Genomic DNA, 22,625 nt, shown 5'->3' on the forward strand with positions numbered 1-22,625 from the left:
ATGACCTCTGCAGACTGTTTTCGCATGTGTGTTCTTGTGCATGTGTGAGAAGACTAAATGTATGATCCTTTTTAATTCATCAGCAGATTATATTGAGGACTGCACACAAACAAACAAAAAACTCATTTGTCATGAAGAAAAGCAAAAGCTAAACCCAGAAACATGCAGATAGACAGTAGCATGTGATTGTGTGTGTGTGTGTATGTGTGTGTTGTGTGCACGAGCGCACATACACACAGGCAAGAGGTCATTAATCCCTCTGTTCTAGGGTGGAATTTTGTTTGGCCGAAAGGGGATAGGGGGTGAGGAGAGGGTGATAATGTGATTGAAAAGAGGGTGAGAAGGGAAGGAGAAGCAAGAGGGGGATAGAGTTGCTATTGTGCCTCACAGGGTTGAGCTTTAATCCTCTGAGGAGTAGAATCATTTAAACTAGTCTCTGATCAAAACGAGCGTCAAGAGAGAGACAAAGAGCATGAAATGACCACATAAATGCAGCTGAAGAATTTAACAAGGTTGCACTGTACACACACTAAAACTAAACAAGCAAGCTAGTCGTAAGTATTTTAAAAAAATGACTGCTGTACTGTGCACTGTTAAAGGGCTCCTGTCATGAAATTGATGATTTTTAGTATGTTATTAATGAAAAAACATCAGCCAATATGGGCCCATGCATCTTTTCACCACAAAACATGATTTTGACGTATACAGCTTTTTGTAACTCCTGCCATGAAAATCCTCTCGAGGGATTTGTTTTCGAGAAGAAGCAGGAAGTGACGTACAGGATAGCGGCGCACCCAAGTGGACTCGTTTGTTTCCATTAGTTTTTCCTCCGGGAAGGTAGCTCATTGTTCCTTCGTGTTAGCCAAAATGCTGGCTCATTGCATTGCTGGACATTGCTTGAACACTCGGGAGAATGAATTTAGCCTTCATAAGTTTGCAAGTTGTGAAAAATGGATTGCACGGGTGCAGAAGACGAGAGCTTTGTGGGGTCCAAATAACAGGTAGGCAGTAATGCGCCCCGGCTCGACGGTGGTCAGCAAGTACTGTGGCGGCTTTGAACATCCCCCTAAAAGCAGCACAGCTTGGCTCCATTTTTGTCACCACGGCGCCAAAAATCAGCCACACCGGCTGAGGCGCCGCGTTCGGCGGTCACTGCTCCTGCGAAGGCTGCCCCTCGGGCTTTGCGGACGGGGGCGGCTCTGAAGAACCCAGCCGAGAATGCCTCACTCAGCCGCGTGCGCGCATAAAGCAGGACGGCTCGGCTCCGACATAACCCACTGGCTCATCTCCGCTGCGAAAGTGGATCAGACGGGGATGGCATTTGGACGTGATCGCATATCATCTGAATATGGCTCGAAACAGTAATGTAATATTGCCCCTGTAACTTCACTCGGTTGTGTAGTGTTCTCCTTTTCGAAAAGTGCTTCCGTGTCAGAAGGGGCGCGTTTGTCTCCCATAGTTAGGGTGCACTACGTGTTTTCATTGGCGAATGTCTGGGTGACGTCACGTACGAAGGATGCAGCCAATATGGCGACCACTTGGATATCGTAGAATGAAACTTCTGCAACTTTGTGCATGCATGACGCGCTCTCTGCTCACATTTATTTTTTCGTATAGACATTGAAGTGAATAATGTTATATGTATTTTTCATTACAATATCTATTTTAGAATGTTTATAGGGATGACACATGGGCTTTAAGCAACACAGGGGTCTGATAGAAACATTATGGTATACAACGAAATACTGTATACTTGTAGTTAGAATATCCCGGTTACTACAATCTACATAAACTTAAGTCACCACAGCCTTAATATCAGGAAAATATTAAAGGCAGATTTGTAGAGTTCCTCTGGCCATGGCTCCTCACTGTTACCTTAAATTCATAAGACAGATAGCCATATCACAATTTTAATAATCTTTTTGCTGGAGATAACATTATGAGATCTTGGCGGCATCAGCTTTTCATTAGGGGAAATATTACTTGCATTTCATCAAACCTGTGATGGAAGCAGATACACGAGGACCCGGTTTGTGTTTTAGTTGATTAAAAATATGATATTTCATTTCATCACTTCACATATGATTTAGTGTAATATTATCACTCTCATCATCTTTTAGTCTTAGCATTGACAACCCGTTGGTTTACAAATGGAAATTGCAGTAATGACGAATATCAACTTGCGTCATATTCACAAAACAATACAAAGACACGAGTTGTGTCAATTTTGGCAATTTAGTACAAACAAAAGAAAACTATTCATATTGCGATAGAAAACGGTATATATGAGTACTGCACTTAATTGCGAGAGATACTAAAATTCATACCAAGGGGTGCATTTCGCTATCATTTATATCACTTGGCTATTCTAATTTGACAAGCCTCCACTGTGTTTTATTAATACAGTAGTAAATGTGTCAAATCCATCGCCGCTGCTGTTAAAATTGCCTAATTAGAGGACACTGGGACACGTTCCTGCTGCAATTTCATTCAGATTTTACAGTAGCGCACATTTATTATTCTGGTTGTAGTTTTAATAGCTACGTAAGAGCCAGAATGTTACAATGCATGCAAAAATCAGACTACTGTACACCCTGGACCGGTCATCATCCAATCACAGAAGAGGAGCTAAACAATTAACATTTGAAAGTCTTTTCATACATTTAAACTTTTTTAAAAACAAGTTTCATAATTCATAAAGCCTTTTGGGTTTAACCATGCATGTTTTGGAGATGTGGGAGGAAACAGGAGTACCCAGGGAAAACCCACGCTGGGATGGGGAGAACATGCAAACTTCACACGTATATTTTTATATGTATCATGCAATTTAAAAAGGCACTATTTGCTATACAGTTCTTGAAATGTATGCTGTCCCTGCAAAGTGAATACAGTACCATTGTATTTTCATGTTGAGGAAAATCAATACTTTTCCTGTGCTTTATAAAACTTTGCTGTGCATGCCTGGAGCTAAAGCAAACAAAGATTTGTTTTCTTTTTAAATACTCTATATTGCTTTGATCTCTGCCATGGTTTTATGTTTGCTACCACTGATTGGGCCTCAGAATCCCTGATGGGCTACGCTAGTCAGACACATGAAGACACACTGAAACACATTCCGGCCAAATTTGAAATGTCTCTGTGCAATAGTGATACTGTATACGTGCATCTGTGTGTATTTTTCCGCCCTTTTTGTATTGCGGCCTGCAAACACTTCTGAAGACCGCACGGAGTGAATCAGCAGGTCTTTGTGTATTTGTGTAAGTCAAGGCTGCCTGCTGGCCTATAGCGGAGGGGTGGGGGCTGGATGTGGGGGGGGGGTCCTATTAATGATTAAAAGCCTGTGGCCTTGTTTCAAAACCAGCATGAAACCTCGGGCACACCTCTGCTGGCCATACGAAGGATCAAGAGTGATAGAGAAGAGAATGGCAAATAGTAATGAGCAAAAATGTAACAAAACAAACATAAAACAATCTCCTTTTTAGTATTTCCTCCTCAGTGCCACATTTTCAGTGCTCCACAAGGCATTTTTTTTTTTTTGTCTCCATCTTCCCTTGGATTTCCATTTGTTGTACCCCCATATCTCCCCTTCTCCAACTGACCCCCCGCCCCCATCTCCACTGACTCCCCCCTCCCTTCTTCCAATTACCAGGAGTAGTACGAGCAGAACCACACACTTCACAGCTTTCAAGTGTTGGAGAGACATCCTCCTGGGAATTATCCAGCAAGCGATGAATCCACAAATACCACACACCCCTTCCTTACCCCTTCCTTAATTCTCCCCCTCCCGCTTCCCCCCCAACACCTATAATACCTCACCCCATTCCTCTCTTCTTGCTGCTCTCTGACCCCAGTGGCTTATTTCCTTTTTCTTCTATATGGCCCAATTGCCATGCACGAAAACACATTTGATCCTTCTTTTTTTCTAAATTCCTCTTAATATCATGAACAATAGGGTACTGTGTGTATATTATGTAGCCCAGTATGTTTATATAATACAGGTATCTGTTTTGTATTTTTAAAAAATATATAACAGAGCAATAAAATATCAGATTGGTTGACTAATTTTGACTAAAGCGCACATAATGGTGACAGTTTGAATTTACATGGCTTGTTTAGATGGAATTAGGGTACTAAGATAAAATCATGGTCATTATATATTTATTTATTTATTTATTTATTGTCGGGAGTGCAACAAGGTGGCACGGTGGCGCAGCTGGTAAAAGCGTTGGCCTCACAGTTCTGAAGTCTTCCTCTGGGCACTCCGGTTTCCTCCCACATTCCAAAAACATGCAACATTAATTGGACACTCTAAATTGCCCCTAGGTGGGATTGTGAGTGCAGCTGTTTGTCTGTATGTGCACTGCGATTGGCTGGCAACCAGTTCAGGGTGTACCCCGCCTCCTGCCCGTTGACAGCTGGGATAGGCCCTAGCACTCCCTGCGACCCTCGTGAGGATTAGCGACTAAGAAAATGGATGGATGGATTTAAACAAAACTATGTAGAGTACAATTGCATAGGCTTGTTTTGATTTTATTCCTACAAAGAGTAACATAATAATGTAACGTGAGCAATTTTGAAATGATTCAGCCAAATTGGACTCTGTAATCAGGATACATTGTACTGCTTTTACATTTTAATTTGACTAGGAACCAATATTAAAGTAAATTCTGTATACAAGCTGTGTTATTGTGTAATAGGTCAAGATGACCTTCCGTGAACAGCTCACCCAAAAACTGGAACGCATTTGAGTAACGTGACACAAGTGTTGCCGATGCACAGTTTTTCTTTGGGTAGAATTTGGATTGTGGCACAGATGGAGAACTGCAGTTGAGTGGTCTCACCTCTGAATAAGATCTGAGTTTGTGAGTCTGCAATGTCGCGTTCACACCTGTCCTGTTCATGTGTAATAGCATCAAGTATCATTGCAGTATATAAGTGCTATACTAAGGCAACTAGAAATCTTCATAACATTCTAAAACAAAATTATGCATTTGATAAGTGAAACCTTTTTTTATGTCTGCTCTGCTTACTCACAGTTCCAAGAAATATATGAACTTTTTGGAAGGACCTGGATTTTCTGCATGAAATGATCCTAAACTGTGATCTGATCTTTCTTTATGTCGTTGGCCTGTTGCATCACCCACTGCAACAACTTTCACGCCACGATATCTGATCTTCTTCTGCTTCTTCTTCTTTTCCTCTCGGCATGTTTGATTAGGGGTCGCCACAGCGTGTCATCTTTTTCCATCTAAGCCTATCTTGTGCATCTTCCTCACTAACACCAACAGTCTTCATGTCCTCCCTCACCAAATTCATCAATCTTTTCTTTGGTCTTCCTACTCTCGCTCTTTTGCCTAGCAGCTCCATCCTCAGCACCCTCTACCAATATAGTCACTCTCTCTCCTCTGGACATGTCCAAACCATCGAAGTCTCCTCTCTCTAACCTTGTCTTAAAAAATCCAACTTTGGCTGTCCCTCTAATGAGCTCATTTCTAATCCTATCCAACCTGCTCATGCCAAGCGAGAACCTCAACATCTTAATTTCTGCTACCTCAAATTCTGCTTCGTGTTGTTTCTTCAGTGCCACCGTCTCTAATCCGTACATCACAGCCGGCCTCACCACTGTTTTATAAATTTTGCCCTTCATCCTAGCGGATACTCTTCCGTCACATAGAACACCAGACACCTTCCCCCAACTGTTCCATACTACTTGGACCCGTTTCTTCACTTCCTTACCACACTCTCCATATATAGAACATATTGTTGACCCCAAGTATTGGAAGTCATCCACCCCTTTTATCTCTTCTCCCTGGAGCTTCACTCTTTCGCCACCGCCCCTCTCATTCATGCACATATATTCTGTTTTACTTCAACTAATCTTCATTCCTCTCCTTTCCAGTGCGTGTCCAGGACCATGACAGTAGCCCCCCTCTAAGGCGCGGCTCGTAGATGTGCCTAAACAAAAGAAACACGCACGTTGAAGGTGCTCTGGCAGGCTCATCCCCGATCGTCAATTCCACCCTTTTCCTACGGCGGTCGCGCGGATGCCTGTCACCACCACGACGTAGGTGTGATGCGGCAGTGAATCTGTCGCCACCCGCGACGTGAGCTCGGTCCGAAAAGGGGCCGAATACCAGGGCATGAGTTGCGACGATCTGGTGAAACCCAGTCGTCCCCTGGGTCATATAAACACGGGGGTTAATCAACGAGGATGAGGCACAGGTGTGCGCCTCCTGACCCGCCCAGCCAGGGCTGGACCGGCAGGACCATGACAGCCTCCATCTTTCTAATTGTTCCTCCGCATGCTCCCTGCTTTCACTGCAGATCACAATAGCATCTGCGAACATCATGGTCCAAGGGGAATCCAGTCTAACCTCATCTGTCAGCCTATCCAATACTACCGAAAAAAGGAAGGGGCTCAGGGCAAATCCCTGATGCAGTCCCACCTCCACCTTAAATTCTTCTGTCACACCTAAGGCACATCTCACTGCTGTTCTGCTGTCCTCATACATGTCCTGTACTATTCTGACATATTTCTCCACCACACCGGACTTGCACATGCAGTATCACAGTTCCTCTCTTGGTACTCTGTCACAGGCTTTCTCTAGGTCTACAAAGACACAATGTAGCTCCTTCTGACCTTCTCCGTACATTTCCATGAGCATCCTCAAGGCAAATCATGCATCTGTGGTACTCTACCCCACGATATCTGATAAATAGGATAAAGATTTGATTTCGGCATGTTGACTTTTTCCTTGAAAAAAATAGTTTATTTATATGTATACATATACGAGAGCTGCTTTAACCAACACATCCAATCTTGTTACATTGATGGGACCCAAAGTTGTCTGACTCCTGACTCCGATTACCACTTCGACAAGTCATTAGCCTCGGGGTTCACATTCTGCACTTTGAATCTTGCCATGGCACATCCAATAAAATTATGAAAACATGTAATTGTGCTGTGTTAGTCCAAGCCAACTACACCAGTTTATGCTTCCAACCTATATTTTATGACCAATTTAAACAGAAAGTCAAGTCATTCCAAAGAGAGAGTTCACATACTTTTTTCTTGCAACTAAAAGTTATATGCTGCTCAAAATCAAATGATTATATCTCATTATTTTCCAAATCACTTAATTTACTCACTTACTGCACAATGTACTTACTGAATGTACATACTGATGCCATATAAAATATTCTGCCTTCAAAGACATATTCGATTATGATTAACACTGTCAGGGAGGTATTCATTGTGTAATAAATTATTTTACTTGTTATTTGCAGTGTTGTATATTTGTACTACATTATAGTGACAGGAGACCTATTCCCATCAATCATGTAACTAATTGACGCAAGCAAAATATTATGAAATTGCTGTCATTATGATGCAGTACAGTTCTATACCATAGCAAACCATAATAATATAGACTACGTTTCGAAAATTTACATTTTAATTTGAGTAATTTATAGATATTTTTAAGGTAGGATACAGCAATAGTTCTGGTATTGGTACATAATGTTGCGGTCATTGAGCTCGTGAGCAACACCAAGAACTGCAAACATAGCTAATGAAATGGTACATTTAAACAAGAAATTCAAACACAAATATGAGCTCACATCTATTCTTCGCAAGTGTCTTTGCCAAAAGAGAGACAAATAATTACAGGTGAGGGGACCAATGAAATGTGGAGAAGACGATACCAACGCGACAAAGGAGATTTTTCAGTGACGGATGACACAAAGGGCAAAGCAGAATGCGGAGAATGGAAGAAAAAGAAGTGCAAGATGAGGTGGAGGTACAAAGAGGAACGCAAGGAGAGGAGGTGGGGGGGTGCTCTGGTTGTATCGGAGCAGCCGTGTGTGAAAGCACACACTCTGCACTCCTGTCTCCTCGCTGCTTAATGAGGAGAACCTTTAGGAGTGACGAAATGTACAGTACACACACACACACACACACACACACACACACACACACACACACACACACACACATTCAATACACACAAATTTACAACCCAGCCATTGCTTAATAACTTTTGCTGTCCAGTTTCAACCCCATCCTCCACTTTCTCCCCATCACGAGATGAATGAGAGTCCCTGTGCTCCTCATCTGTCCAGCCACACGCAGGCACACAAAGAGCACATTCCTGATTAAGATGCAGTCATTTATATTTCATTTTGAACAGCACATACCATACCATAACCATGTGCATTGTTCCAGACACAATAGAAAAGATGCTTAAGGAGATATTTTCAGTTTTTCTTGGCAGACAAGAATGCAGTCGGATGGAAGCCGTCAGTCACAGATGAAAAGTCACCGCCTTTCCCTCTCATTCCCTCTTCCTCCCATCTGTCTATGTACCCCATCCTCATCCTCTGCCTTCCTCTTTGCACTTTTATATGGTCTCATTATTGCTGTTGTTCTCTCTTCTCTGCTTGTGCTCATTTGCCCCTCTGCTCTTTCCTTATTCTGGTGCACACTACCTGCAAGACTGAAATTGGAATTCTATCCTGTACAATACAACTGGCCATTTCTGTCCCTTCTCCACTGCAGCCATCAAACAAAGCTCAACCCCGAATGTGCGCACACTCATGGACACGCGCACGCACACACACGCACGCACGCATACTTTCACGCACCCAGCAGGTTGCGTAACTCCCAAAGATGTGTGTGGCTCTGGATAAATGCAGTTGCATGTGTGCGTGCATGTGTGTAATCGTGTGTGCATACGCACACAGTGTGCACATGTAGAGAGTGTGTGTGTTTGGAATACAAGTGCGTGCAGGGATGACATTGCAAAATAAAGAGGACAGAAGCAGGTTTGGTGCATTATAAAGCTTGATCTATGCTTGCTCTGCAATCACACCGACTTGAAGCGATATACACAAATTGATCATATTCTCCCATCTGCATTTCTGAGCTCATTTAGTCAATAGCCACAGATTGGAGCAAGGACTCACTGCAGCCTTGTAATACAGACAGATAAAAATATGTCTGTGCATTCTTACTTGCTGTCCCTTGAAAAGAACCACTCTGCCAGTGCAGGCTTCCATCCCCACAGATAGGATACAAATTAAAGATCCCATTTTGTTCCAGGGTGAAATGGGTTTGAATGTGTGCACAAAATTGTTTGGAAAGTTTGAGACACAGTTGTCTAAACGGGTATTGTGAACAACTGTTGCGGTGGGTATGTCCTGAAAAGGTGTTGGTACCCTGTTATTACAGTACTGGCTAGTGCTGCTGATGCTAACTTGAGAAAAAAGAATTATGTGGGGACAATTTCTGTGATTCTTTCGCTTCTAATAAAGAGCAAAATCAATCAGCGGGGCAACAAATGTATTTCATTCTGAAGTCATTTTTCAACAGATTTCTTGACTGGATTTTTCACTTTTATGATGTTTTGTTGTAATGACCCAGACAAGATGCCAACAGACATAGACTGGTTGTGGGTGAGGGTGGGGTTGGAATGTGCTCTGGGGAGTGCTATTATTCTCTGTGGTTGGGGAGCGTGGCATATCGAAGCATGGCCAACACAAGTGTGGAACCACAAGACAAACAGCCAGCAAGCCACAGCGCAGCATCTTGAAACAGAATACCAAATGAAGCAGACTCCAATATTACCCTTCCTTCACCAGCCCAACACACTGGGGGAATCTATATGATGAATCATGAAGAGGGATTTCTTTCTTTTTTTTTTTTTTTTTTTGCTTTTCTCTCTGTCTCTACAGCTCAAACTGCTTCTTCTCTTTGTCTGGATACTCCTGTCTCTGTCTCGAGTTGTTTTCTTGATGTTATTTTTAATGAACTCCCCTCCTTATAATTTGCCTTTGTCCATCTCATCGTTTCTCACTCCCCTCTTCCATCCTCATTACACCGCTCCTATTTTATCCCTTTTCTCGCTCTCTCTCTATGACTGCCTGTCTTTTTTCAATGTACATAACAGTTTAGTCTTTAGGTGGGAGCCCTGGTGGTATCCATGGCAACCACATTGCTAGGCAACAGCCATTTCCCTTCCTCTCCTCAGCCAAACAGCAGTGGCAACAATCAACCAATCAACAGCTGAGGACAAACCTGTGCACATGAAAGTTCTCAACACGTCCGTGAAGACACTCCCTGGGACATTTTAACATGGTAAAGTATCCTATGACCAGCATGTTTTGCTATATTTATATATATAGATTTGATATTTGTTATAGTAGTTGACCTGGAAATACCCTCAACCATGACAGGAATGAATGCCCATTTGCCAAAGTTAGCGTTGGCTGGTCTGTGTTTGGCAATGTGTCTGCTATATGTCACAGATGCGTGAATCCGTGTACAAATTCGTACTGCAAATTGGTGGCTTGATGATGAAGTGCCATCTGAACAACATCAGTACAAGTGATTAAATGTTATCACTCTAGACTTTTCAGGAAATGCCTTTTTTAAAACCATGTTCATAATGGGTATTTTTTTCATTGTGAATTGTGAACGATAACCAATACTATTACTTCTACTGCTTCTAGTACTACTACTGTTCTTGTATGTATGTATTTGTCAGCGGACTGGATTTCCTCCATGCTGCCTCTTTCAGGTCAGTCCTGGCAAAACAACACATCTGGTTCAGGGGAGGAGACTATAAATTTGTGGCCCTCAGTAGGCAGCCCACAAGGCTATGGAAATGTGATTTTAGCATGCTGTCCATTGTGAAAGTGTCAAATACCCTGCTGCTGTCCTGCCAGCATTTCATGCATGATTAGAGTTGAAATTCTACTGATGGTGTCACTGTACTCGCCTAACTTCACTTCCCACTCAGTGATGGTGTAAATATGAGTGCGAATGGTTGTCCGTGTCTGTATGTTCTCTGTGACTGACTGGCGACCAGTTCAGGGTGCAGTCCGTCTTTCGCCCGAAGTCAGCTGGGATAGGCTCCAGCGAACTGCTACGCTAACCAGGAATACTACTGTTGAAAATGGATGGATTATTAAGCAATTGCTAAATTAGCAGTAAATATTCACAAACATTTATTCTCTCAGAATAAAAGTATTTTTAACAGGAAGTTCTCGTGTAAATGTTCATAATGTAACAGTTTGCTTGACATATTTATTCATTCATTCATTCATCTTCCGTTCCACTTATCCTCACTAGGGTCACAAACTTGCTTGACCTGGTCACCAGTCAATCACATGGTACACACAACACACATACACGCACACACCATCTCAGTTACACTAAAAGAGCTTAAAGGGGAAATATTTTGCCAAGCAAGATTTTCTAGTATTTGGGATGCAATTACGTATCGCAATTTCATGCCTCAGTAAACATGAAATATGAATTAAAATTACCCTGGATTTGAGAGAGGCCTGAAATCAGATCATTTGAAATTCCTGACCTTATCTACATCACAAGCAAAGCTCTCCACCTACCTCTGCCTATATGTGCTCTCAGCAATGTGGATCTTCCTCACGGAGGCCACCAATCACAGGAAAGGGAGCAGTCTTAGCGAAGTATGACAAAAACGAATTTGTTGTGTTTTTTGTTTTTTTTAAATGAAACTGACAGTTTTTTACTTGGTCCATGTTAGAGTCAATAGCCCTAATGGGTCTAAATTGCCAAAACATAAAAAAAAAAAAAAAAATATATATATATATATATATATATTCCCAGCATAGCAAATGCGTGTCTTCGGTGTGAGGCACTTATTTACAAAATGCAACTGTACAAGGTTTTTTCCATGAAACTACTTGTTGCTATGGAGACATAAGAAAGTAAATAAAAGAGAAGTAAGAGAAGGAGATGAGAAATGGATGCAGCTTGGCCATCTTATCTTCTAGCTATCTTTATATGGATGTCGGGTGATCAAAATCTTGAAACCAAAGGTCTGTACACCCTGGAGGACGGCATTTCGAGGAAAAGAATCACAACCACAACAATGCTAAGTCGAAACAGAGAAACTCTGACCTTGGAAGCGTTCTATTGGATTCAACACACATGGTGGTACACATTGGCGTACATGTGCAGACACAGACAAACCTACACGCACATACATGCATGCAGAGACACACAAGCACACACACAAAACACAAACACACGCACACAGCACGACTGCTCATTTCACACATGCACACAACAAGACCAATGACCAGACAACACACACTCAGTGATCCCGCTGTTCCGCACTGGTGTATGCTGTCTGTCTGTTCATATAAAGTAGCGTCTGAATCTCCATTCTGAGAAGTGGAGGAACGTATAAATATTATAATGACGCCACCGCTCCCCTTTGCATCATTATTCCCTTATCTACATCCATATTTTCCCCCTCTAGTTGAATTTTGCCATTTCATTGTTTCATTTGCTATCCTTATCAACATATAGGCCTGCCTGCCTGCCTCTTGATTCCAACCAAACCAATTTTCAGTTAGACACAGAGCGCCCCCTCTTACTCCCTCCCCCTCCTTATTCATCCACCTCTCCACAGCCACATCCTCCCATCTGTCTTCTCCTCTCAACCCTCTCGCCATCACATCAGTGCCAACATTCTTTGCTTTCTCCCACCGTACCATTTCATTCTTGTGTACCCCTATCGTATCAGGGATGAGAAAAAAAAACAAAAATACAAAAAAAAACATTTGGCATCAAAGATAATGATAATGATGAATTTGAGTAAATAGCATATTCCAGGGGAAGGGAAAGATTAATTTGGGTGATGGATGGAGTGACACAGCCAATATGGTTAAGGCGGATCAAAGGAGAATGAGAAAGGTATCTTTCACAAAAAGAATACATTCATAAAAAAATAAAAATAAAAATTAGATAAAATAATTAGTTGTTAAAAATGGCAATCGAAAATGGGGAGTAAATTATGAATGTTACTTAAATCCAATCAAGACAGTTTCACGATGACATTCCACAGTAAATATTGCAGACAGTGCTGCAGTATGGACATCTTTTTAGACACAGAATAAAATGTGAATGCAGTGCTGTTCTCATTCAGTGAAGCCATATTAATAATATTTTATATCGGGTAGTACTATTAATATGGTGTGTGCTGTGTGTCCTCGTCGACACTCACACAACCGGGGAGTCGTAATGCTGCAACATAGACATGAATACATGCACAAACAAAAAGTCTACACGTTTGTATGACCCCACCCACAAACACACATAAACGTATAGCCGCCAAGACAGCTAAGCTTCCTTTATTTATTTCGCCAGAGAAGATTGCATTTTCAAAGAATTTATGTGTGTATACCAGTGCATGTGCCTCTGTGTGTGTTTGTGTGTGCGTGTGTGTGATTACTGACTTTGGCAGGGAAGGATGGGGGATATTAAACGATTTAAATTCACACACATACACACCTCGACAGATTTGCTCTTGCACACACACACACGCACGCACGCAGGCCCACACCCGTGCATACACGCTGGGCTAGTCTGTTCACTCAGATAGGCCAATCAAACATCGTCTGCTGTCCATTAACTGAGAGGCATGCAACTCACATCCAGTGGGAATATTCTTAGAGTGCAAAGTATTGTACATGGCTAGGTAATGGATGTACTCACCGGCCACCTGATTAGCTACACTTGCATAATCTAATGAGCTACAAGACAGGAGTTGCATCCCAATGTCTGCTTTGGATCAGAACATGGACTAGATTTCATTTCACATGCAACGTTCTGAGCTCCTAGTTCCTTGATACTTTGAAAGACCGTTGGGCTCATGCCCCCATTTCAAGGAGCACCTTAGTTCTCCGAAAGGCGCATCAAGGTGCGAGGATCAAGTGTCGAGATGGTTCCAGTGACTAGCTAAAAAAAAAAAAAAAAAAAAAAGAATCATTGAACCACTAATGTATCCTTTGCCAAACTTTTGGCTTCCCAACCTTGATGTATCAAAATAGGTGTGGACCATAAACAGAGCAGGACTTAAAATAAAATAGTTAATCTTATGTCTTTTTTTCCATTTCTTAATTATTTTAAGTGAGAAATTTGCATTTTGTATATATGTAATGATAAATATCCAACTATCTTTCAATATTTTATTGGGCTTATCCTCATGGAGCCCGTACCATCTGATATGCAGTGAGATGCAGGGTGCACACCTTCTACTGACAATAAGGATGTAATTTTTCCAAATGCATTTTGGTACATCATGAAAATAAAAATGATGTTTCGACACTGTTTTTGCATTCTAGATAATACATGAGCAACAAATCAACACTGGTTACATATTTACAAGTACGAATATGGTGTGCAAGCGAGGAGTTGTGACGGCTTAGAGGCTGGAAAAGCCTGCCCATGACCGGCTCGAAATGTGCAGAGTTGTGAAAAGTAACAGGGTTGATCATATTTGAGTATGATTGGATTCCACTTGAATCATAAAGCATAAAGTGGACACGTGTTTGGGTCGTAAATCAGCCACGGGGGTGATTGATTTGTGGCACATCAATGACATCACGCCATGTTTCATTGCCCTCTCCATGAAATGACAAGATCTGGGAGTGACAGTCACATTTGTCCCTCCTCACTCCTCTTTTGTTCTCCTCAACTCTTCGATGGGACCTGTGGTGGGAAGAGCCTGCATGTAAGGATCAAGGGCCAAGAAGGCTCTGCGGCCACACTAGGATGATGCAACATCTTTCCTTTGTCTTTGTAGTTTACTGTGCTGCATTCTTTCCATCTATTTGAATGTTTTCAAGCTCTTAGTTCTCCCTGTATGCTCTGCTGTTTTCCTGGAATTGTTCCTTGCTGTACTTCCTGTGTGAACTTTGTTGATTTTGTTTTTGTCCCCATCTGTGATGGATTAGTGGCACATTTGCCTGACTTTGGTGTAGGCAATGTGGGTTCAATTCCCACTCAGTGATGGTGTGACTGTGAGAGCGTGGCCCTGCGACGGACTAGCTACCTTTCCATGGCTGACATGCCTTTCCATTTTATGGTTCAACCACTTGCATATCAACACGTACAAGAGTGGTAATACACTTTACACTCAAAATAACACAACACCATCTCGACCTCTGTCGAGGAAAGTGTGTATACCCTGAAGTGGAAATGTTTAAATCTAGTAAGTGTTGTCGCATGAAAATATAGTATTGAATATTATAAATTTATGAGGGCTGTACTCACTTCTGTGAGATAGTGTAGCCATATAGGCCCACGGGCTACTTATGTGGTCTTTCCATGTTGATGACCCCTGAGCCATCGGACTTTGGAAGAGAGGGTGAGCACACCTTGCACTGATCAGCAGTCATTTGCAGGGCATATGCAGTAAAGACAAACAGACATTCACACTCACATGAACACAAGTGCAGAATTTTGTCTCTTAAGTAAACCACACATGGCTGTTTGTGAAATGCAGGAGAAGGCTGCAGAAAACCCACAAAGACATCGAAAGGACAAGGAAACTCTACACAGGAAGGCCTGAGTCAAGAGTCAAACCGAGAACCTCAGAACTTCAAGGTTGTTGTATTAACCACTAGGGGACTGTGCTGTCTCATTGAACATCCATCCATCCGTTTTCTTTGCCCCTTATCCTCACAAGTTCGCAAGAGTGCTGGAGCCTATCCCAGCTGTCAGCGGGCAGGAAGCAGGGTACACCCTGAACTGCTTGCCAGTCAATCAGAGGCCACATACAGACAAATAGTCACACTCACAAGGCCAAGGCTTTCCAGCTGCGCCACCGTGCCCACTGAACATCCATCTATCTATTACCTGAACCGCTTATCCTCACAAGGGTCACAGGAGTGCTGGAGCCTATCCCAGCTATCATCGGGCAGGAGGCAGGGTACACCCAGAAATGGTTGCCAGACCATTGCAGGGCACACAGAGACAAACAACCAGTCGCACTCTCAATCACATCTATGGGCTATTTAGAGTCTTCAATTAATGCCCATTGAACAATAGATTTAAAAAAATCTAACAATCATCAGCAGACTTACGTTTGTGGTTGTTTTTGCGCTGGAAGGGGAGTGTGTGCCTCTCGGAGTCTTCCTCACCCTCTTCGTCTGCCAGATGTGTGTGAGTGTAATGGTAACTCAGTCCTGGGCGGTTCTTATAGCGTTTTCCACATACTGGAATAGAAAAACAGAGATATACAGAGGAATTAGTGAGTCAATTTCTGTAACCAAAGAAAATAAAAAACAAAACATACTCACTGTCACAGACATAAGGCTTGTCTCTGTCTTCTATAGCAGGTGGCTCTTGTCGCTTTCGCATGCCACCAACCCCGTAGGCCTGACACAAACACACACAATTTAGGTGATGGGCACGTGAAAAGTACAGAACACCTTGTAACTTACTGTACATGCTTGCACTAAAACATTACAAAAAAAAGCAGAGCAACACACTCATCACTCCACATGTCAACACATGAACAGGTTTGCATTTTAATCATCTGCTCTGAGTGCAAAGTTTCACTTCCAGCATGAGGGGATTGATGACACCTAGCAGGAGACCAACAGCTCCAATTAACAAGCATGGTGTCTCTGTGAAACAGTGTGCATGAGTATGTGACCATTTTCCACACACATTGTTAACACTTGATTATATTCCCAAAGGATGCACTGAAAGAGAAGAAAAAGAGCTGTAACTGAGTAGTCTCATCAAATGACTTTGGTTTTTGAAAGTTAGACACTTCTTTTAGCAGCAAAACTCAGCAAGGAAAGGTTCTCAAGCAGCTTTTGAATTGCTTGTTGTCACTAAAACTGCTTTCTAACCCCTTGCGAGATTACTTAGCCGACTTTGGGCGATAGGTGCCGTACACGCTGGATTGATCGCCACTCAATCACATGGCCCACAACCAAACCTACTCTAAAATCACACTGTCCCTGAGTGGGAATTGAACCCACATAAAAGAGTGAACCACGACACCGACAGTGACCAAATTTTTCTTTCCATTTAAAAGTAAAACAAAACTGTACAGATTCTACTATACTGATATGTCGAGATACCCTACCCGAGCTTTGGTACGGTTCTTGCGTTTGGGAACATCTTCTTCCATTTCGTCCACCTCCAGCTCATGAGGGAAATCTCCCACAAGCAATTTCTGTAGGGGAAATAGAGAGTACACAGAAACTCCACGCAAGAACACACGCTGGTGGTTGCTGTCATAGTTGCGTGACTCTGCATCATTCACATAATGCACAATGAAAATGTGGGAACAGGGTAATAAGTATTGTCCAAGAACAAAACATTTGATATGTTGCATTATCATTCCTGTAATGCTGCATCATTGCTGTATCCCGTCAAACAACCCAAAAATAAGTGTTTTTTTTTAAATGATTGTCCTTTTGTTTCCAGAACTATCCTTCAAATACGTAGGCGTACTTCCACTTTACACAACACGACCTCTCAGTCACTTCACACTGCTGAACACTGTTGTTTTGTTTTATTGAAGTGTTAACATTCTTAGATGATATACTGAATGTATTTCTATTCATCATTGCACTGACGTAATAGTAACTTAACTGTCCTGATCAACATTGAGTGGCATATGGACATGTTTATTGCTTTAAAAACATTCAGCGTTGTATTGTTTCCCAGCTACACATTATCATTAATACTAATGTGTATCTTCTGCTCAAAATTTTGGTGTACGATCTGTTCGTTGTCGGTGAATATAGATTATTACAAAATGTTTCCTCTGGTTATTTTTAAAACACATTACACAATAGTACTCTCCTGAAAAGAAAAAAAATTTAATCAGTGACGAGCTGACATCAATTTTACTTTTATCACATTAATGCCGAACTACAACTTTGAAGTTGTGTAACCCCCAGCTAGTTTATACAGAAACTAGAAAGTCACTCAGCAGAGTGTCTACCTCTGCCAATTTGGCTAATCTGTGAACAAAATTAGAAAATAAATTGTGAAGCACCACATTGTTAGCAGACTACTGTGTACCCCAAGGGGATATTGAACCAGTAGCAGCTACACTCGTGCCATTGACTCACAACATTACTGTATGTACACCTTTATCCAGACCCGCACGAAATGTAATGTTTTTGTTTTTTTTTTCAAAGAAATTAAATTGGCCCATCTCTGCGAATTTGGCACTGACTACAACTTGGACTGGTCGCCACCTTAGTCACAGGCCACTCATTGAGACAGAAATCCTTTCAAACAAAAAACATCCCTAAGAAGGAATTGACCACACACTTTAAAAGCAGTACATGATCAGAAAATCCCCTCTATATTGTTTACTCTAAATTTTTGGGTATAATAAACCGGAGACACGCCTTACCTGACACTCGCTCATTGACTCTTCCTCTTTTGTTTCTACTTTCTTGTCCAACGTGTCCCCGGCAAGCAGCGACTCCAACACAGGACCATCTGGAATTCCCCCCTCCTTCTTTAGGGAGGCCTCGTAGTCTGATAAGGAGCCATTGCAATGAGAACACAGGCATGCAGCTATTTTCTTGCTACAGCAAATCACAATATTGTTTGACATTAACAATATTGCTTCTCCAACAATAAAACTTCTAACATGCGTGTACATTATTATTGATTTCCTTCCATCTTCTCCTTACCAATCTTGAACTCAATGGGTACAAGCCGCGGGTCCTCCAGGATGTTTAACCGCCTCTTTTTGCGCCAGCACCGCGCGGGATATGTGTACAGCTGACCTGGTGCATGACCTGAAACTCAAAACACCAAAAAACACAGCTCACTTTTGAGACAACCAAAGTGTATACAACACAATAAGTGTACTTTTAAAGATTTGATGCATGTATGAAGATAACAATACATTTGGAGGTGTTCTACAATTTACATATAAAAATAGGCGGACACATATTTTAGTGTGTTACTGAGCAAACTGTCAAAAGCACTACTGGCATAATGTAAAGACAGCTTGCAATCTCACGCGCACACAAGTACGTCTCTCAGGGGTACTTTGTGCCAGTGGCGTATCATCGCCACAGGGGTATTTGTTACTCTGCCAAAATACACGAATGCTAGAGAGAGTAAAGGAAGAGCAGGAGATGGGCCACAATGTGCGGGGTAAGGAGACAAGAAGGAGGAAACATGGTACAAGAGAGGAGATGGTCTGACAGAAAGAAAAGAGCCGAAAAAAAGGAACGACACCACGAAGGGAGTTTTTCAATTGTACGTGCAGCTATGTAGCTGTCACCAGGTATGAAACAAGCAAAGTCCCATCCACACAGACACCCACCTGGTCCACGGTGGTTCTTCTCCATCCAGATGTAACAGTTGCTCTGGGCCACGCCTGTCTGGGAGTCCAGGAAAGGGAGACGCATGGAGCGCTCGGCACACAGACGGGCATTGTAGCTCCGACAGTGTTCAATGGCCTCCTTGTAGAACTCTTCTCCGAGACTAGACCAGAAGAAAGAGGACAGGAGGAGGAAAGAAATGTGTCACTTTTAAACTACAGCCAGACCGTTGACTGTTAAATAGAGAAAACTGTGATCAAGCAGACGTAACCTGCCTTTTTTCAGAAACCATGTATTTGACAAATTGAGGGTTACCTATTTGAATTAAGTGATTCAATTCAATTAGAGCCTTGGCCGCACAGTTCTGAGGACTGGGGATCAAATCCCAGACCCGCCTATGTTCTCCCTGTGCCTGCGTGGGTTTTCTCCGAGCACTCCGGTTTCCTCCAACAGCCCAAAAACATGCTTTAATTGGAGACTCTAAATTGCCCTTTGGTATGATTGCAAGTGTGAATGTTTTTTTATTTATATGTGCCCTGCGATTTGCTGGCAACCAGTACAGGGTGGACCCCGCCTCCTGCCCGATGACGGCTGGAATAGGCTCCAGCACTCTGGCGACCCTTATGAGGTTAAGCGGCTCAGAAAATGGAAGGGTGGATGATTCAATTCCACAAGCTGCAAATGCAGTGCAGTAGATTTACTCTGCTGGGGAAGAGTTCCAAGCAAAAACGCCTTATCAGTGCTGACGTTCATTGTTGTTCTTTTGGTGAAATGTCTGCGCACTTGAATATGTCCTTCATTTTCACACAAACGTTGGAGTCCTGTTTTAGTGTTTCAGTCTCCAAAATAATGTTATCGTGAAAACGAATAGCGGTGAATACATTTACAATGGGGCATTTAAATGGCCTCAATTGTTGAAGCAAGCTGTGGAATTGCACAATCCCATTAAATTGCAGCAGATGAACCAACAAGGACATACAACTAAGATTTTTGCACATTTCTCACTATGAAGAACCCTAATGCACTTTTATTTTTTTCACTCAATGATTTAGTCTGATTAACATTCAGTACCATGTTGCTCTCTCTCTTACCTGTTCTTGATGACTGCACCTCCAGATTGCCTGTGGGGGAGAGAAGAAGAAGCCCAACAGATGCAGTATGAGTCATTTTTTCCTCTCAACCCTATTTCTCTCACTCCATTCCAATGTTGGTTTGACTTTTCACTCCTTCCCCCACTGCCTTGTGCCTTCAGCTTCTTCTTCTTCGATAAGTGCATCTTTATTTACTATTACACCCTCTCAACATGATTTATTTTACATTCACATCTTCCTCTTTGTCTTACAGTTAATCGCTTTTCTCATGTGTCTTCCTGCTGAGTGCAGACGCCAAGGTCACTCTGCACTACACACGGTACTGTAGATACATGATACACAAGTGAATCCAAAGCCCGAGTGAACCAACTATTACTGGTACTACTAATACACGTTTGTTGAACTTGGGGTCCAAAATCAACACAAAAGTCACCAGACACATTAATATGTTATGCCTGCCCTGTGAAATAAAGTCAATATGCAAGAGCACAAGTGTAATGTAAAGGGTTGGTTGCGCACATCAAAATCTGTTTCATCGCACAACCCTTCAAATGTTGGTTCATATGTGGAGACAAATGTTGTTACGAGGGGTTTTATTCATTAGAGTAATGATGGAACTGTTCCCCTGCCCCTTCTGTTTGATTCTAATTCTTCAGTCTGTCCACATCAACCAGCGAGTGACATTCTAACCACCTGGAGGGGAAAAAATGACGCCTGACTATTTTTGCTAGATTTAACAATCAAAGGAATGTTTTTTATGTTATAGCTGAAACAAAAATGGTATGGGCCTGCTATTTTAAATTACCGTTATGAATTTCTTGAATAAATCTTGTGATGTCTTTTAATGACAACATTTGACACTGGGAGATACAGTAACCAGCTATCAGGAGGATGAGAGATGTGTGTCATTGATAATACCAAACAAATAGTAAAATACACATATTTACAAAAACTAGAAATTACAGACGGAGAACACCAAGCAGCTTGTCTTGTGAAACAAACGAAATATTCAAACTTGCAATTCACCCGACTGTTATTGGCTATTTCATTCTCTTTGAGAAACTCCTAGCACCGAAATGAGCTGATTATGGCTGTGTCTTATGTGTGGGACTCTTCTTTTTTTAATTTAGGATTTTTGGAATATTCCAAGTAAAGATTGTGATTGGGCAGCACGATGGACTAATGTTGACCACATTTGCCACACATTTCTGGAGTTTGAATCGCAGCGTTATTATTTCTGTCTGCAACTTGCATTGGTTTTCTCCAGGTACTTCAGGATCCACCCACAAGCCAAAAACCCTTCTCACTGAAAGACAGCTGGCATGGCTTCGAGCTCAATCACATCTGTACTGTGTACTGAAAATCGTTGGACGGATAATTGTGAGACTGTGATCGTTCTTCTACTGCTGAATGGGCTGTACAGGAAGGCAAGTGACAGTCTATCCATTTACAGTGAAGAAAAACATTGCAGTAAACATATGCATACAATTTCATAGAATTATAAAATTAAGGGTAACTGGTATAGTCTGACATCCTTACATGGAGAAGATTTTAAAAAAAGGTGTTTGTGGTTAGTTAAAATGTCTGAGATGATCCATTTCTCTGAGTAAGGAAAACATGCAGGAGGGGACACATCCCTTGTGTAAATATTTATTATTCAAAATCTGGACACATTAAACCATCAGAAACAGCAGAACAGATGCTGACAGTGTGTGTGTGTGTGTGTTGTGTGTGTGTGTGCGTGCGCGTGTGTGTGTGTGTGTGTGTGTGTGTGTGTGTGTGTGTGTGTGTGTGGTGTGTGTGTGTGGTGTGTGTGTGTGTGTGTGTTGCATCTTTAAAACCTACTGAACTAATCCTGCAACCTCTCTGGCCAACACTGGGCATGTGACATTTAAACGATGTGATCTGGGTGACAAAATGTAGGGCAAAACGTCCCCATGTTTGTTAATATGTCACTGCAAATGAGGTGTTCACTGCCCATTGAAGAGAATGCATCTTTACACGGCTGCGTTGCTTGTGCATATGAGCATTTGAGGATCTCATTGCAGCGTAGGATACTTTTTAGAGCTTGCTGCACTATTTTAATGCTGTGGCAGTGATGGTCTCAGTAGTTTCGAGCAATTGAGAAGAATGGCACATGATAGAGGCCTGTTCAATTAAAGCCACTAATTATCCTCATAGGTTAACTATACCAACACGTAAACTGCAATGATAAGAGACGTTTTTTTGTTATATTTTTGAGGTGGAAAAACAATGAATAGAAGACTTGGCATTTAAAGCTTCACTGGTGACCAAAGTAAAATACCAGGGAAAGAGAGTGACTGTGGGGAGAAAAAAAAGAACACATTCAAAATGTAAAACAGGCCACCAAGGCGCTCCCCATCC

At 42.0% G+C, this 22,625-nt stretch overlaps 1 protein-coding gene across 3 annotated transcripts in view; it reads right to left on the reverse strand.

Moving 5' to 3' along the window:
• dpf1 (double PHD fingers 1) overlaps positions 1 to 22,625 on the reverse strand; it is a 43,706-nt gene that overhangs the window by 15,348 nt on the left and 5,733 nt on the right. For 2 of the 3 annotated variants that reach the window (XM_061827543.1, XM_061827541.1), the window contains exons 2-8: positions 20,241 to 20,270; positions 19,152 to 19,312; positions 18,508 to 18,621; positions 18,222 to 18,349; positions 16,935 to 17,024; positions 16,135 to 16,213; positions 15,919 to 16,050 (exon numbers count right to left, since the gene is read on the reverse strand). In XM_061827543.1, coding sequence (XP_061683527.1) covers positions 15,919 to 16,050; positions 16,135 to 16,213; positions 16,935 to 17,024; positions 18,222 to 18,349; positions 18,508 to 18,621; positions 19,152 to 19,236 — 628 coding nt within the window. In that variant the 5' untranslated portion in view covers positions 19,237 to 19,312; positions 20,241 to 20,270. The remainder of the gene's footprint in view (positions 1 to 15,918; positions 16,051 to 16,134; positions 16,214 to 16,934; positions 17,025 to 18,221; positions 18,350 to 18,507; positions 18,622 to 19,151; positions 19,313 to 20,240; positions 20,271 to 22,625) is intronic. The other variant, XM_061827542.1, reaches the window with a different exon arrangement.

Source organism: Syngnathoides biaculeatus, chromosome 8 (assembly GCF_019802595.1).
Source record: "Syngnathoides biaculeatus isolate LvHL_M chromosome 8, ASM1980259v1, whole genome shotgun sequence".
In the NCBI taxonomy this organism is placed as follows: domain Eukaryota; kingdom Metazoa; phylum Chordata; class Actinopteri; order Syngnathiformes; family Syngnathidae; genus Syngnathoides; species Syngnathoides biaculeatus.